This window comes from Rhinoraja longicauda, chromosome 8 (genome assembly GCF_053455715.1).
Source record: "Rhinoraja longicauda isolate Sanriku21f chromosome 8, sRhiLon1.1, whole genome shotgun sequence".
Taxonomy (NCBI): domain Eukaryota; kingdom Metazoa; phylum Chordata; class Chondrichthyes; order Rajiformes; family Arhynchobatidae; genus Rhinoraja; species Rhinoraja longicauda.
In genome coordinates, this window is record NC_135960.1 from 46583165 (window position 1) to 46598417 (window position 15253).

The window sequence follows — 15253 nt, forward strand, 5'->3', positions numbered from 1 at the left end:
TTGCACAACCTACCCAGAGAAGAAACTCTGAAATCTCTTCTTACTTCCAAATAAGTTTAGTTTAGTTTAGTTTAGAGATACAGCAAGGAAACAGGCCCTTTGGCCTACCGAGTCCACGTCAACCATCGGTCACCCGTTCATACTAGCTCGATGTTATCCCACTTTTGCACCTACTCCCTACACATTATAAGTAATTTACAGAGGCCAATTAATGTACAAACCTGCATGTCTTGGGATGTGAGAGCAAACCAGAGCACCTGAAAGAAACCCATGCAGTCACAGGAGAATGTGCAAACTACAGACAGACAGCATCCGAGGTCAGGATTGACCAGGAGAGATCTGGGTCTCTGGCGCTGTGAGGCTGCAGTTTATTCCATGCCTGTTCTGTTATTAATCCTGAGCAAAGAAACAAATACTTGCAAAAACTGGTATTAAAATAATAAACCAATAAACCTACCGTCTCTGTGACTGCATAGAAATCTTAGCATCGAGCTTGCCAACGTATTACAAACAAGTGAACATTAGCATTCAGTACAAAATGTGAAATATTGAAGTTCATATCACTATGCAAATATAACTGCGCAAACATTTTTAATGCATTTTTAAAAGATTTACCAGAAATTGTAACTCTCTGATGTGGCAAAGATTTGCAATTTTCGACCATCATTTATGAGATCTATGGAGATTGCATGGTAATGATTTTATTTCACACATTACTAGACATGGGCATAATTACAATAGAGAAAAATTACAAGGGAGAAAAGTAACCTTATTCCTGTTTTAACATACAATTAGGAAGAAAGTCCCCCTCATCTTGATGAAATTCCAGAGGATGTGCATCATTTGGAATGTCCCTACCCTGATTTAAAGGCCTCTGTCCTGCAGGAGTTCCAGAATCTCAATGCGAAATACAAATCTCAGCTAGAGGACATCAATCATCAACTTAAATTTGCAGACAGGTAACTCACAAATATTCAAAGGATGAATTCTGAAGACAATCCACAAATACTCTTCCTGTTATGTTTAGCTTTAGAGATACAGCATGGAAACAGGGCCCTCAGCCCACCGAGTCGACGCCGACCATTGATCACCATTTCACACTAGTTGTATGTTATCCCACTTTCTTATCCACTCCCAACACACTAGGGGCAATTTACAGAGGGCCAATTAACTTACAAACCCACACATCTTTGGGGTGTGGGAGGAAACCAGAGCACCCAAAGGAAACCCAGCCATCTCAATTCTCAAAATATTGATTTTTTTTGACGTCTTTGTCATTCACAAATATTGACAATCTTTTAGACTACTATAAAATCTTCTTGTAGAATCTTTTTATTATTTATCAAGTTTATATTTATTTTATCTATGGTATTTTCTCATTCATTTGCTCATATACATCTGCGTGACATATTTGCAAATGCATGTTGTTTGTGATGCCTTACAATTGTGGGAATGCAGTAACTTGCAAATCCAAGAGTTAATTTAATCGGTAAGCAATTGCACTTATTTGCCTGTCTCAACAAACAAGCGTCAGTCTCAAGGTTTATAAGTTAGAAATTTTAAAGTCATGCTCTTGAACAACCATTATTTAAAAATTGACAGCATGGTGCATGCCACTGATCTCTTCCCCTTTTACATTGCTCTCAGTTTTGTCCTGCATCTTGTATAGGACCGACCATTGATCACCCTTTGACAGTAGTTCGATGTTATCCCACTTTGGCATCCACTCCCTACACACAAGGGGCAATTAACCAAGGCAAATTAACCCATGTGATCACAGGGAGAACATACAAACTCTACGCAGACAGCACCTGAGGTTAGGATCAAATCCAGATCTCTGTCACTGTGTGGGGGCTGTCTACTAGCTGCACCACTGTGGAAATTTCTCCATGGTAATTTTTACCTATTGTTCCTCTGGCCTTATTTATAAAAAACAGAAAATATACCTCCATTATGTTTTACTTTGTTATGTTCCGGTATCATTTTGTGTTTATGATGATTAGCATGTCTTCTTCTCTCAGGTATTGTGGTTGGAATGAAGAAGAACATTGGACTTTTCAAGTCATTGCAGATCTGCATTCTCACGAGACAAAGAATCGAAACATGCTTTACTTGGACATGATGATGAGGCTTCTACCACATAAATCCAAGCAAGATATGGTTAGTCATTTAGATAGAGGAAGATGTGCATGGTTGCAAAATGTTACCTAGAAATAAGTTTCTATTTGTTCAGATAAGCAGTATGTAACTGCTTGAGTTCCTTCAAATGCCAACTTTCCAACCAATGCCTAGCTGGGAATGGTTGAAATCAAAGATCAAAGAAGATTTAGGAGAATGTTGGCAGGAAAGGGCCTGAACCATAGAGGGAGAGGTTGTGCAGGCTTGGACTATTCCTTGGAGTGCAGGAGGCCGAGGGGTCAACCCATAGAAATGTATAAAATGATGAGGGGAATAGATAGGGTGGATGATACACAGAGTCTTTTTCCCAGGGTTGGGGTATCAAGAACTAGCAGGCATTGGTTATAGGGGGAATATTTAGAGGAAACTGAGTGGTAGCTTTTTCAGGCAGAGTGTGGTGGATATACGGAATGAGCTGCCAGATTAAGTAGTTGAAGCAGGTACAATAACAACATTTAGAAGATATTTGGACAGATACATGGATATGATAGGTTTGAAAGGATGTGGGCTAAACACATGTAAATGGGATTAGCTGAGATGGGACTTCTTGGCCGTTTCTATGGTGGGCCTGATTCTATGATTCCATGTTGCTCCCCCACCCTGAGTGCAGGGAATAGAGTGATATGCATCATGTGCAGGCAGATGAGATAGGCTTAACTTTGGCATCATGGCATCATCTCGGCACAAACGTGGGCCGAAAGGCCAGTTCTTATGCTATAGTTCTATGTTGGTGCCTCTTGCTTCTATCTCTGTCTTTTAGTTGGCAGCAGCTGCACCGACAGATGATCTGACTGGTGGAAATCAGGCTGAGGGATGGAGCGATAGGCATACTTAATGGTGGTGTAGCAGTGGTCTAAATGGTCTGTTGCATTTAATGCTAATAACCAAGCCTTAATTTTTTCCCCTGTGCCTCTGCATTGGGAAATCTGATGAATGAAATCCCCTGCGCGAGACGTTTTTGTTAAGTGCCCATCAGCACTGATTGCGAAAGTTTATAATTGATTCAACACTGATGAGTGGAAGTCAGCATCAAAAAAAGTTTAGCAATTTTGTTCTGGTGAGCGTGTGACAAATGTAATTTGATATTACTTAGCATGACATATAAAAATCTAAATTTCAAGTTGCTGGAATGACACAGCTCTTCTGGAAGTAAGATCATATTATTGGAGTAGTGTCTGTCTTCTGATACTGGGTGACGCATCATTATGTTTACCATCTTCAACCCTAACTAATTATCTGACTTACAGGTAATTTAAGGGCCTGTCCCGGTTAGGCGATTTTAAGGCGACTGCCGTCAACTAGGCTGTCGCCGAACGTTCGCCGGGGTGTCGTGGGCATGATCGTGAGGAGTCTTCAATGAATCGTAACGGATCTCGGCACGTCGTGGAAAAATTTACCTGCTAGAAATTTCTCGGCGACAACTGGCTCTTGTCGCCAAGCATCGTAGCTTATTGCGGGCGCTGTCACATGCTGTCCCCAGGTTTGCTAGGTTGTCGCAGATACATTCAGAAGCACGTAATATTAAATTAAGAAAAGGCATTTGAAGATACCAGAAGATAGTTTTGTTTAACCAATTTATTTACCGTCAGGACATTTGACAGGTAGATTGGAGGTGTCAGGTAAGCGTGGGAATTTCGCGATGTTTCCGAAGACGGTGTAATCTCTCAGCCAGGTGCTAGTTTCACAAAAAAAGTAACTTCTATCGACCTGACTCGGCATTGTCGTGGTCATTGTCATAGGATAAAAGAAAATTTCGGCGATCTGCTACGACTTGACAGTCTCCGGCAGTCGCCTTAAAAATCGCGTAACTGGGACCGGCCCTTACGTATCCCATAAATGTATTCCATTTTATTTATTTTTGCAGCAGCACAGAGTTTAGAATAATATCAATTAGCAAGATAAGATTATGAAGAAATAATGAAACTTTTGTTCCAGATTGATCACTGGAGATTGTGGGATACCTTTCAATATAAGAGAAAGCAGCAGAAAATTCTAATTCAGAGCTGGGCCCGAGACAAGAAAGACCTGCTGATAAAGACGATGATGATATTTGCTGAAGCCTGTATTGCTCATGAGTTTGAGGTGATACAAGCCCACGACAGACAGAAACAGCAGGAAATCTGTGCTGAATTAAACCAAAAGGTGAGCAGAAATATTGATTTGCGGAGGCATTAGAATGTGGTTGCAGAGCTAAACTGAGGAATTAGCGTAAATTGATGGATGGGAAAGATTTACAGGGAAATGTGCTACATGCAGGCAAATGGGACTAGCTTAGATGGGGCATCTTGGTCGACATGGGTGAGTTGGGCCAAAGGGCCTGTTTCCCTGCTGTATGACTCCATGTATCTATTCATCTATTTTAACATGGTACATATCATGACTGTCCATTACCTTTAGTATATCCTTACAATATCATTAATACAGCGTTGGTTCTTTCCAGGTTCAACAAATACGTGCGCATCAAGAAGAAATGGCAAGACTGGAAGCCGCTGTTGCTGCCCAAAAAGCAGAGAGAGAAATAGAACAACGTAAAAAAGAAGTAGAAAAGGAAATGTGCCGTAGAGCTATTGATAAAGAAATAGTAAGCGATCTGTATATTGCAAATTGTTAATTGATAGCCCTGTTACTTGCTCCCATTTTTGTAATTGGCGGCATGAAAATGACACGTAGAGCTGATTTATGTGTGCTTTCTCACATAGCTGTTTGCTGTACGATCTGCAATGACTTAAACAATCACAGCATTTACTAGCCACTGAGAATTAATATGTATCTTATGTTACAAGTGAATTGAGGATGACATGTATGAAAATTGAGCGAGACTGAAACAGACAGATTAATATAATTCTGATGCTTTGTTTCATTGCAATGTTTTTAAATGTTTTTTCCAGAGATATGGCAACATTGTTTTGATACAACAACGAAAAAATAAGTAATTTTGCCATAATACATACTGTTATTTGACTGACCCTATTAATGTGGTGAACTTGATGTTGATTTCCACAAAATTGGAAATGGGAGACTCTTTAGTAATCAAATATGCTATGGGGGGGCTTGTATCTCCAGTGCAAATAATGTCATGCCAGTGAAGAATTTATTATTTGCCTTAGCAAATAATAAATAAATCTTAAAGTCAAAGGTAAGCGTTTTATGTCTAAACAAAGCAAAAATACACATTGTTGACTCCTGTAATTCATGCTGTAGCCATGGAGGAGAAATGAAGTGTTACAGTGGGAGACTCTATAGCCCTGTTCTATTTACCTGTCACCTATGCATGTATACTTGCATAGTATACTATGTATACTTCAACACAGATAACTGTGTAAGGAATCAAGAATGATAAATTTAGTTGTTTTTATCTGTTTGTTATCCAGCATGTGTTGGCAATGTTTCTGGTCCCCATTATTTGGTATATCATATCATGCTGCATTTCCATACTGAAAGAATAAGGAGAAATCCAAACAAAGACACAGAGTGCTAGAGCAACTCAGCGAGTCAGGCAGCATCTCTGGAGAACATGGATAGGTGACATTTCGGGTCGGGCCCCTTCATACTATTTCTACGAGAAATCCGCACACATTTTTGAGACACTCATTATTTTTCTTCAGAATCGATTTAATGCTGCCTTTTTCCAATTTTTTGTAAAGCAAACGTTACTTAAACTCCCTAAAATTAAAAGATTCATCACATTGCAGATAAAGCAGTGCTATGCTGAGAAGCAACATAGGAGGGAACAGTTAGAACAAAGATACCAACAGCGTCTGGATGAACTGAAAAGTGAAATGGCTAACCAAATGGAAAAGGACAAGGAGAGGTAAGGATGAATTGCAAATCCTACAGTTAAATGCTGCCTTACAATATTGGTTGCCTTTACCTTTCAAAACTACAGACTATTTCCTCTGTCATGAACTACAACACACGATATATTTAAAAAAAGATAAAGCCAGAATGACAAATATGTTGTTAGAAAGGGTTAGGAAGGGCCAAATGCAGTCAAGTGGGACTAGCTCAGTAAACCAATTTGGTTTGTATGGACAAGGTGGGCCGAAGGGTCTGGTTTTGTGCTGTACTATGACATATTTTAAATTTGTCTATAAAAGGAGTAAATATAGCAAAATGTTATGCTATTGCAGTGGGTTGGTCTTTTGAGTGTAGACTAACTTCAAGAAAAGGATGCTTTTCTTTGAGTTCTTAGTTTTCTTTTGCTGGCATTTGGATGTATATTAAATTTACTTTTGGTACAAACATTATGAAGAAGTGCATAAGAGAGGAAAACACTAACGAGACATGGAAAGTGAAGGGCTGTCCAAGATAAAATGAGAAAGGAAAAGAATTGATGATGCGATGTATGAAAATTGAGAGACTGAAACAGATGGATTAATAACATTCTGATGCTTTGTTTCATTGCAATGTTTTTTCCACGGTTTTGTCCAGAGACACTGCAACATTATTTTGATACAACAATGAAAAAATAAGTAAATTTGCCAGATTGCATGCCTTTATTTAACTGACCCCTGTTAGAGTAGGAAACATGATGTTGATTTCCACAAATTTGGAAATGGAGGGCTCTTTAATAATCAAGTATGCTATGGGGGGCTTGCATCTCCAGTGCAAATAACATATTGCCAGTGAAGTAATAAATAAATCTTAAAGTATAAGGTAAGCGTTTTATGTTTAAACAAGGCAAAGTCTGAAGAAGGGTCTCGACCCGAAACGTCACCCATTCCTTCTCTCCCGAGATGCTGCCTGACCTGCTGAGTTACTCCAGCATTTTGTGCAAAAATACACATTATTGACTCCTGTAATTCATGCTGTAGCCATGGAGGAGAAATGAGGAGACACCTGTGATTAAATAGCATAGTTCATTACATTTTCACTTCCCAACAACAATTTGTATGCTTTTGCTATGGCAGCCACATTTTAATAAAGTGCAGTGTTCATTCTCAGGAGGTTGCATGAACTGGGATTGCAATTATATATCCCCTTAACCGATCTGATTTAAAAATCTGTTAATGAGCATCGCTAAGTCTGAACTGGGTAGTATTAGCAAATATTCAGAGTCCAATCAGATACCAACTGTAAAATAAGAGGAAAAGAAAATAAAAATAAGAAAATGTTGGTAATACTCAGCGGTTCAGAGAGCATCTGCAGAAAAATAAAATTTCATATTTCAGATCTAAAGATCATTAATCAGGGAAAGAAAAATTGGCTTGAGGGAGTGATAGAAGATTCTAAAAGAAAGAGTGGAATAAATCATATTTCAGTGTGTTTTTTTAAATATCAAACTAATTAAAATAAGAAATATGAGTGGCACAACTGGTGTAGCTACTGCCTCACAGCTCCAGTGACGCAGATCAACTCTCGACCTCCAGTGGTGTCTGCATGGAGCCTTATATTTTCCCTGTGACTGCTTGCTTCCTCTGGGTGCTTCGGTTTTCCCCCACATCCCCCAAATATGTAGATGTATAGGTTATTTGGACACTGCAAATCGGCCCTAAATGTGTCGATGAGGTGTAAAATCTAGGGAGAATAAAGACGTTAAGTAATGGATGAAATTCTTTGTATTTCTTCTGTTTTTTTGTTTATTTTGTTTTTAAATTGATGTCTTTTAACATGTATGAAATAAAATAAAAATGAAATGAAATGATTAGGGTAATATTAGTGTAAAACTGGGTGCATAATGGTGAATGCAGACTTGATGGGCTGAAGGGCCTGTTTCTCAACAGTCAAGAGTGTTTAATTGTCACATGTCACGAAAACAACAATTAAATTCTTAGTATGTGTAGGAAGGAACTGCAGATGCTGGTTTAACGAAATGTGTAGGAAGGAATGTCTGAATTCTGTCTGTCTGTAAACACAGTACACATAGATAATAAACAAAAGAAAGGTCAATAAATTAAAAATATATATTAATGCAAAAACAAAAGCCCGAAGTTCCTAGTTGCAGCCAAGGCAGTTTGTAGTTTAGTTTGTGATTTGTAGTGTTCAAGAAGCTGCCAGTTGGGATGACACTATTCCTGAACCTGGAGGTCACAGTTTTCAGGCCCTTGTACCTTCTTCCTGATGGTAGGAGTGAAATGAAAGTGTGGCCAGGGTGGTGAGGGTCGTTGATGATGCTGACTGCCTTTTTGAGGCAGGGCCTTTGAGATCCCTTTGATGGTGGGGAAGTTAATACCCGTGATGGACTGGACAGCGTTCACCACAGTGCTGTCTCTCTGTGATTTCATGACTTTATGAAATAGGAGATTGTTTGGTGGTATTTAAGGCTTATCACATTTGTCTGCTCCTGTTCTATCACTGGAAGTTTCTATCAAATTTCTGAACTCATTAAAATGAACATTGTGAATCTTACTGTTATTTTGCTGCCAAATCCGATCTATTGTTTAAAGCTGGCAAAAGAGTCTTAGATAGCAATTTGGAGGCTGGTACTGCCCATCACAAGCAGGCTCCTGATCTCAATGTGAAATCCAGCAGAGCAGCTGATTGGTAATGTAACTAAGTCACAGTGAAGCACATCTAAGATATACAAACAATAGTTCAATTGTTTGGAGTACTTTGATAACATGCTGTGCTATAATATGGCCATTATGTCCAGATAACATTTGCTGCATAATACCACACCACAAGAAGGGATTTGTGTACAAATGAAATAAGAGAAGGACACAAAGTGCTAGAGTAACTCAGCGGATTAGGCAGCATCTCTGGAGAACATGGATTGGTAACGTTTCAAGTCGGGACCATTCCTCAGACTGATTGCAGGGGGACGGGAAAGGAAGTTGGAAAAGAGGAGGAGTAGACAGAGCATGGCCAGTAATAGGTGAATACAGGCGAGGGGATTTTTTGATAGGTAGATTGTTGGGCAAAGGCCAGGGATGAGAAGACGGGATGAAAAGAAAAGAGAAGGCCAGTTCGGCATCAACTCCACTAGGCTGGAGCACTATAATGATTACCTGGTATTACAGTTATTAATTTAATTTATTATGGATTATTATATATTTATCCATGTGTTTTTGCATTTATGGGCTTGTTAAACTGCAGCAAGTAAGAATTTCATATCCTATTGTAAACACTCTTAACACTCTTGAAGTAGCCCAAAGCACAGTAAAAAATAGTAAGAAATACCAACCATTAGATCTCATCTGAGATGGCCTCTGCCTGACAAAATGTTCACAGTTCTTTCGATCACATGTAGTTTGACCTCTGTTTCTCAACAAAAATCTTTGCTTCAAACAAAAATGATTTGCCAAAATAGTGGAAAAATAAGGTCTAAACATTTGTTTTGATATATTTCCTGAATATCTCCTTCCATGTGATGAATGTCTTTAATGTTCTACATTAATTGACAAAGGTGGGCTTGGCTGGGTGGTAATCCTTACTCTTTCCTCAGGGGATGTGATGAGGGTTGGATGTCTGCTCTGATCTGTTGTTTTTTTGTCTCTCATTTGTTCCAGTTATGCTTTGTTGCTTGTGATTGTTTATTTAGTTGATCCTCCTTCCATATCCATTGCTCACTATGAGGTACATGATCTGGCTGCACCCTGTATAAACCTCGTTCAATGTGAGACTGTATTGCCCTCTCTCTACGGGAGGACCTTGCAGACAGGATGCCACCGTGACATAGTGGTAGAGTTGTTGCCTTACAGCGCAGGAGACCTTGATTCAATCCTGACTACTGATGTTATCTGTACGGATGTTGTACGTTCTCCCTGTGACCACGTGGGTTTTCTCCAGGTATTCTGGTTTCCTCCCATGTTCCAAAGACGCACAGGTTTGTAGGTTAATTAGCTTCTGTAAATTGTCCCTAGTGTATTGGATAAAACTAGTGTACAGTCTGAAGAAGGGTCTCGACCCGAAACGTCACCCATTCCCTCTCTCCTGGATGCTGCCTGACCTGCTGAGTTACTCCAGCATTTTGCGATACCTTCGATTTGTACCAGCATCTGCAGTTATTTTCCTACACTAGTGTAGGGGTGATCATTGGGCGGCATGTACTCAGTGGACCGAAGGGCTTGTCTCCACGCTGTATGTTTATACTAAAAGAAATGTACCAAGAGGACAGTGAATTCACACAAATAACGAAAATCCAGCTTTAGGTTTTTGTGAAAAATACATTGTGGAATGGCAAATTGCATTTCTTAGAAGTAAATATTAATGATCTAACTTTACAAATCAGCTGCTTTTTACTCTCATTGCTTTTGCTCACATAATAATCTACATTTCAGTCCACTTCCAGACTATTTTACCTTTGAACACGACCACAGTGGGATTATTAAGAGACAATAAGCACAGACAATGTTTAATTGTTGACAGGGTGAAATACAGACAGGAGATGTTGCAGACACACATTCAAGAAAAGAAGACAGCCATTCTGAAGAAAGTGCAGGAAGAAGAGGAACATCAGAAATATCTTGATGCATACTGGCAACAGGTACAAATGTGATTTTAAAGCAAAATTTTTGCCTCACCATAATACCTAGTGCTCTTTTTTGTGTGTTTTGTTCCATTTCAGAACTGTGAAACAATGTCTCATATTGTTTAAGATTATATTTTTTAAACAATTTTTGTAACCATCCAATTCATCAGTGAAGCACTGTTAATGGATTAATTTGAACATGAGTCATTTATCTATCATTTAAAACATTCTAAAATATGCTGGTTAATTTATTCCACTCTTAAGACTGATGACAGTTTGAGTATTTTACCTGTGGTCATTCTACTCAATGGAATCTAAATGGCAAATGTTGACCTGTGAATTAGTTTGTGTGGAAAACAATGTCATCCCTCGCCTTTCTCTGCTACTTTTTGTTATCGTAAGTAAAGAAACTGCCACGTGTTGTAACTTTATTATTAAGTCAGCTGAAATCAGCAAAGTAGACAAATGGCAAAATATTGAACTCAATATCAATTTCAACTTACCAAAAATAATTTTCTGAAAATAGTGTTGATAGACTTTTCACGCCAACATTCTGTCCTTTTTCATCTTTACGAGGCCCAAACACTGGGAATTTGAGAGCCTGCATATTTTAGGCAATAGACCTTTTCAATGCAGTGATCAAGGATACGGAGAAGCACAAAGCATTCCCATCCCCCTTCCCAGCTCCACATTTGTCTTGCCAGGTCAACCTAAACCAAGTTGAACCACAGGAGCTACATCTAACATTTGTTTTCTGTCTCTCGTTTGCAGTTCTATTGAGTTGGGACCCAGGCTTTAAAACACCTCCAGTGTTTTTACTGTCAGCACATTCTGCTCGTTAGCAGTCCTAAATCCAAAATTAACAACTATAAGTGATTTTACTGTGTAATTTTTGTTGCATAAAGCAAACAGAATTTGTTCAGAAATAGGTTTACTTTCAATGGCCTCTGTAAGTGGCTAAATAGGCCACAGTGGTTTGTTGGCCTCACCTGAATGTTACTGCTGAGCTGCAAGAAAAAGCATGGTGCTAGATGAAGTTCACCACTTTGGAAAGGGACTGAGATTAGCTGGCAGGCTCACTGACTCAAAAGCAGCAGATAGATTTGAGCAGGAAGGAACTGCAGATGCTGGATTACACCAAAGATAGGTACAAAATCCTGCAGTAACTCTGTGAGTCAGGCAGCATCTCTAGAGAAAAGGAATAGGTGATGTTTTGGGTCGAGACCCTTCTTCAGACTGAGACTTGAGCAGTTGGGGATAGCAGCTAAGATGATCAGTTATATGGGTGATTATGAACCAGCAGTTTTCACAATTATTACTTGGAAATGGGAAGAGCATTCCTGTATCTCTTGGCCTAATAATGAGGGAAGTATATTATTTTGTGGTTAATGTTTTGATGTCAGACATCACAGATTGCTTTGGGAACCTTGAATGAATATTATATACCCTAACCAAAGTGGTATGCATTCAGTGGACCGAGAGCTTGCATATTCCATATCCCATTGAATCCATATTTTTAATATTACTTTGTTATTTTGAAACTAATTCAAATACTTAAGAACTTCAGTAAATAAAAAATACCAACACGACAATTTTCAATTATAGTTCTAATAAACTTTTGTATATTTTATATTTATACGTTATCAAACAAATACAAAATCTTTGACTTCTAATCGCAGCTCATGTGTCAACTGTTTCTGTAGTTTGCTATTACAGCGGAACCTGATCCTGTGAGGATGATGGGTGACACAGAAGCTTCAAGAGCTCGCTTTGGCATTGGAGAACAAGAAGAAGATTTGCCCCAAAAATCACTATTTCCTTTGTCAACATACACCGATAAGCAGGTACAATGTGATTACATCTTTTTTATTGGGGTTCTGTTCAATGGTGCAGCAAGTGTCTTCTTTTGTCTGCACAAACAGCCATTATTTATATTTAAGCATACAATGGTACAAGGTACTTTATTTGTCACATGTACAAAGTTACAATGAAATTCATCTTTGTATACAGTTCAGCACATTTAGATACATCTTAGATAAGCATCTCAAATACAGTACAAGTGTGTAGCAGTCAATTGTTTTGGTGCCATTTTCAAGTCCCGGTTTGTAAGTGCAAGGTTCTTGACCTGTCTATGAAGACCCGTTGTCCTGGCAGCAATGTGGGGTCGGCCTGGCCAAGTGTAGCTGTGGTGTCCTCCACCACTGCTCCACCATTGCATGTGCTCGCCCTCTTGGATTGGCGCCTGGTTCAGCCAAGCTCCAGGCTGTTGCAGGGCCTCCAGTGGCCCACCCCACTGTCGATGCAGTTCACTCCCTCCCACCGAAGGTATTTATTCACAAAATGCTGGAGTAACTCAGCAGGTCAGGCAGCATCTCGGGAGGGAAGGAATGGGTGACGTTTCGGGTCGAGACCCTTCTGTCTGAAGAAGGGTCTCGACCCGAAACATCACCCATTCCTTCTCTCCCGAGATGCTGCCTGACCTGCTGAGGTACTCCAGCATTTTGTGAATAAATACCTTCGATTTGTACCAGCATCTGCAGTTATTTTCTTATATCACTCCCTTCCACCGCTGGTCTGCTTACCAGCCCTCGGTCCGACTCCTTCCACATTGGGCGGGCGAGCCAGACCCTCCGGCGGGTCGGCGGTGGGTGAGTCCTCGGTCCGCAGCAGGCGAGTTCCCGGTCCATGGCGGATGAACGCATCTAGATGTATTAGTGACAACATCTGTCAGCTCCACACAAGCAGAATGTTCTCCCACTGGCCTGACAGATGCTGCCACAATCTCATCCCATGAAGTTGTGACTCAAATTAAGTTTTGATCGTATAATTCCAACTTCAACATTTAACCACGATTCAAAATAAATCACTTATTTCTGAGCAGATAGTCGCTGATCCTCGTATTCGAATTGAACATGCACTTCGAGAAGCAGGACTTCACAATACTTTTTATGCAAGAGAGGTTTTATCAAAAATCCCTCCAGCAAGACCTCCGAGAAGAGATATGGAATCTACTATTTTTAAGGATTGATATTCCTCAAGGTTTGTCATACTTTCAGCGTAACAATTTTGCTTTACAAACAAGAATCTGGTTTGTTTTCTAGTTATATTGTACATTCGTTATGGCCTATGTTGGCCAGTTCATCTAAAATATCTTTATCAGTCATATGGTGCAAATAACACAGTGACAATGATAGTAGGAAGTGATTTTAAAATTCATTTATTAAGGCAGTATTGAGGCTTTCCTCCAGATGCTTAAGTTTCCTCCTCATCACAAAGATGTGTGGGTTTGTAGGATAATTGGCCTCTGTGCATTTCCCCTAGTGTGTAGGGAGGGGATGAGAAAGTGGGAAAACATAGAACCAGTGTAAACGGGTGATTAATGGTCGGCGTGGACTCAGTGGGCCAAAGGGCTGATTCCATGCTGTATCTCTAAAAAAAACCATTTTTAAATCCACAGCGACGATCTCCAATAAAACCACCAAATTAAACATTTTTTAATTTTGTATTTTATATAAAAGGCATAAAAAGTTTAAATATTTCGTTATTTTTACTAAATTTTAGTAATAATTATGAAAATGACCTGTTTACATGAGTAATATTTAGGTTGACAAATGGGAGCTATTACATTTTAAAATAGGGTAAATGTTTCTTGGCATCATCAATAAATTAATTTAAACTCATAAATCGCATTTTATTGATAATCCAATCACTATGAACAAGGTACATTTAATATACAATTTTAGGACAGTACTGAACATTATCAATGCACCATAATAATACGTATAGTAGTTGCAGACCCCAACCCCCACCATTGCCGGGTGTTCACCATCCCCCCTGACCTCCCCCTTTCAGACACCGAACGGTCTGTCCTCAGCAGAGGCCTTACCTTTGTTCCCCTCCGCCCCCACATCAACGAGTTCCGCGTCCGCCATGACGTCGAGCTCTTCTTCCGCCGCCTCCGCCTCCGAGCCTTTTTCCATGGTAAGGAGTCCCCACCCCCCACTGATGACCCCTTCTCCCGTCTCCAATGGACCCCCTCCTCTTGGACCCCCTCGTGTGACCAACTACCCTCACTAGAACTTTTTATCTCCAACTGCCGGCGTGACATTAGCTGCCTCAAATTCTCCACTCCCCTGACGAACTCCAACCTCTCCCCTCCTGAACGTGCAGCCCTCCACTCACTCCGCAACAACCCGGACTTAATCATTAAACCCGCTGTTTAATGGGGCTGTGGTAGTCTGGCGTGCTGACCTCTACCGGACCGAGGCCAGACGACAACTATCAGACACCTCTTCCTACCTATCCCTGGACCATGACCCCACCGACCAACACCAGACCTTTATCAGCAGCACCATCACAGACCTCATCATCTCCGACGATCTACCCCCCAGTGCCTCCAATCTCATAGTTCCCCAGCCCCGCACGGCCCGATTCTACCTCCTACCCAAAATCCACAAACAGAACTGTCCCGGCAAACCCATTGTCTCTGCCTGCTCATGCCCCACCGAACTTATCTCTACCTACCTCGACTCCATCCTATCCCCCCTGGTTAAATCCCTCCCCACCTACGTCCAAGACACCTCACACGCTCTCCATCTCCTCGATAACTTCCGGTTCCCAGGCCCCCACTCCCTCATCTTCACCATGGATGTCCAGTCACTCTAC

At 40.3% G+C, this 15253-nt stretch overlaps 1 protein-coding gene across 2 annotated transcripts in view; it reads left to right on the forward strand.

Annotated features, from left to right (window-relative positions):
* The window catches only part of LOC144595927 (coiled-coil domain-containing protein 148-like), a 56347-nt gene that overhangs the window by 39090 nt on the left and 2004 nt on the right, over nt 1–15253 (forward strand). For both annotated transcript variants that reach the window (XM_078403854.1, XM_078403855.1), the window contains 8 exons: nt 796–959; nt 2022–2160; nt 4114–4320; nt 4619–4759; nt 5871–5989; nt 10486–10603; nt 12292–12432; nt 13470–13627. In XM_078403854.1, the coding sequence (XP_078259980.1) occupies nt 796–959; nt 2022–2160; nt 4114–4320; nt 4619–4759; nt 5871–5989; nt 10486–10603; nt 12292–12432; nt 13470–13616 (1176 nt within the window). In that variant the 3' untranslated portion in view covers nt 13617–13627. The remainder of the gene's footprint in view (nt 1–795; nt 960–2021; nt 2161–4113; nt 4321–4618; nt 4760–5870; nt 5990–10485; nt 10604–12291; nt 12433–13469; nt 13628–15253) is intronic.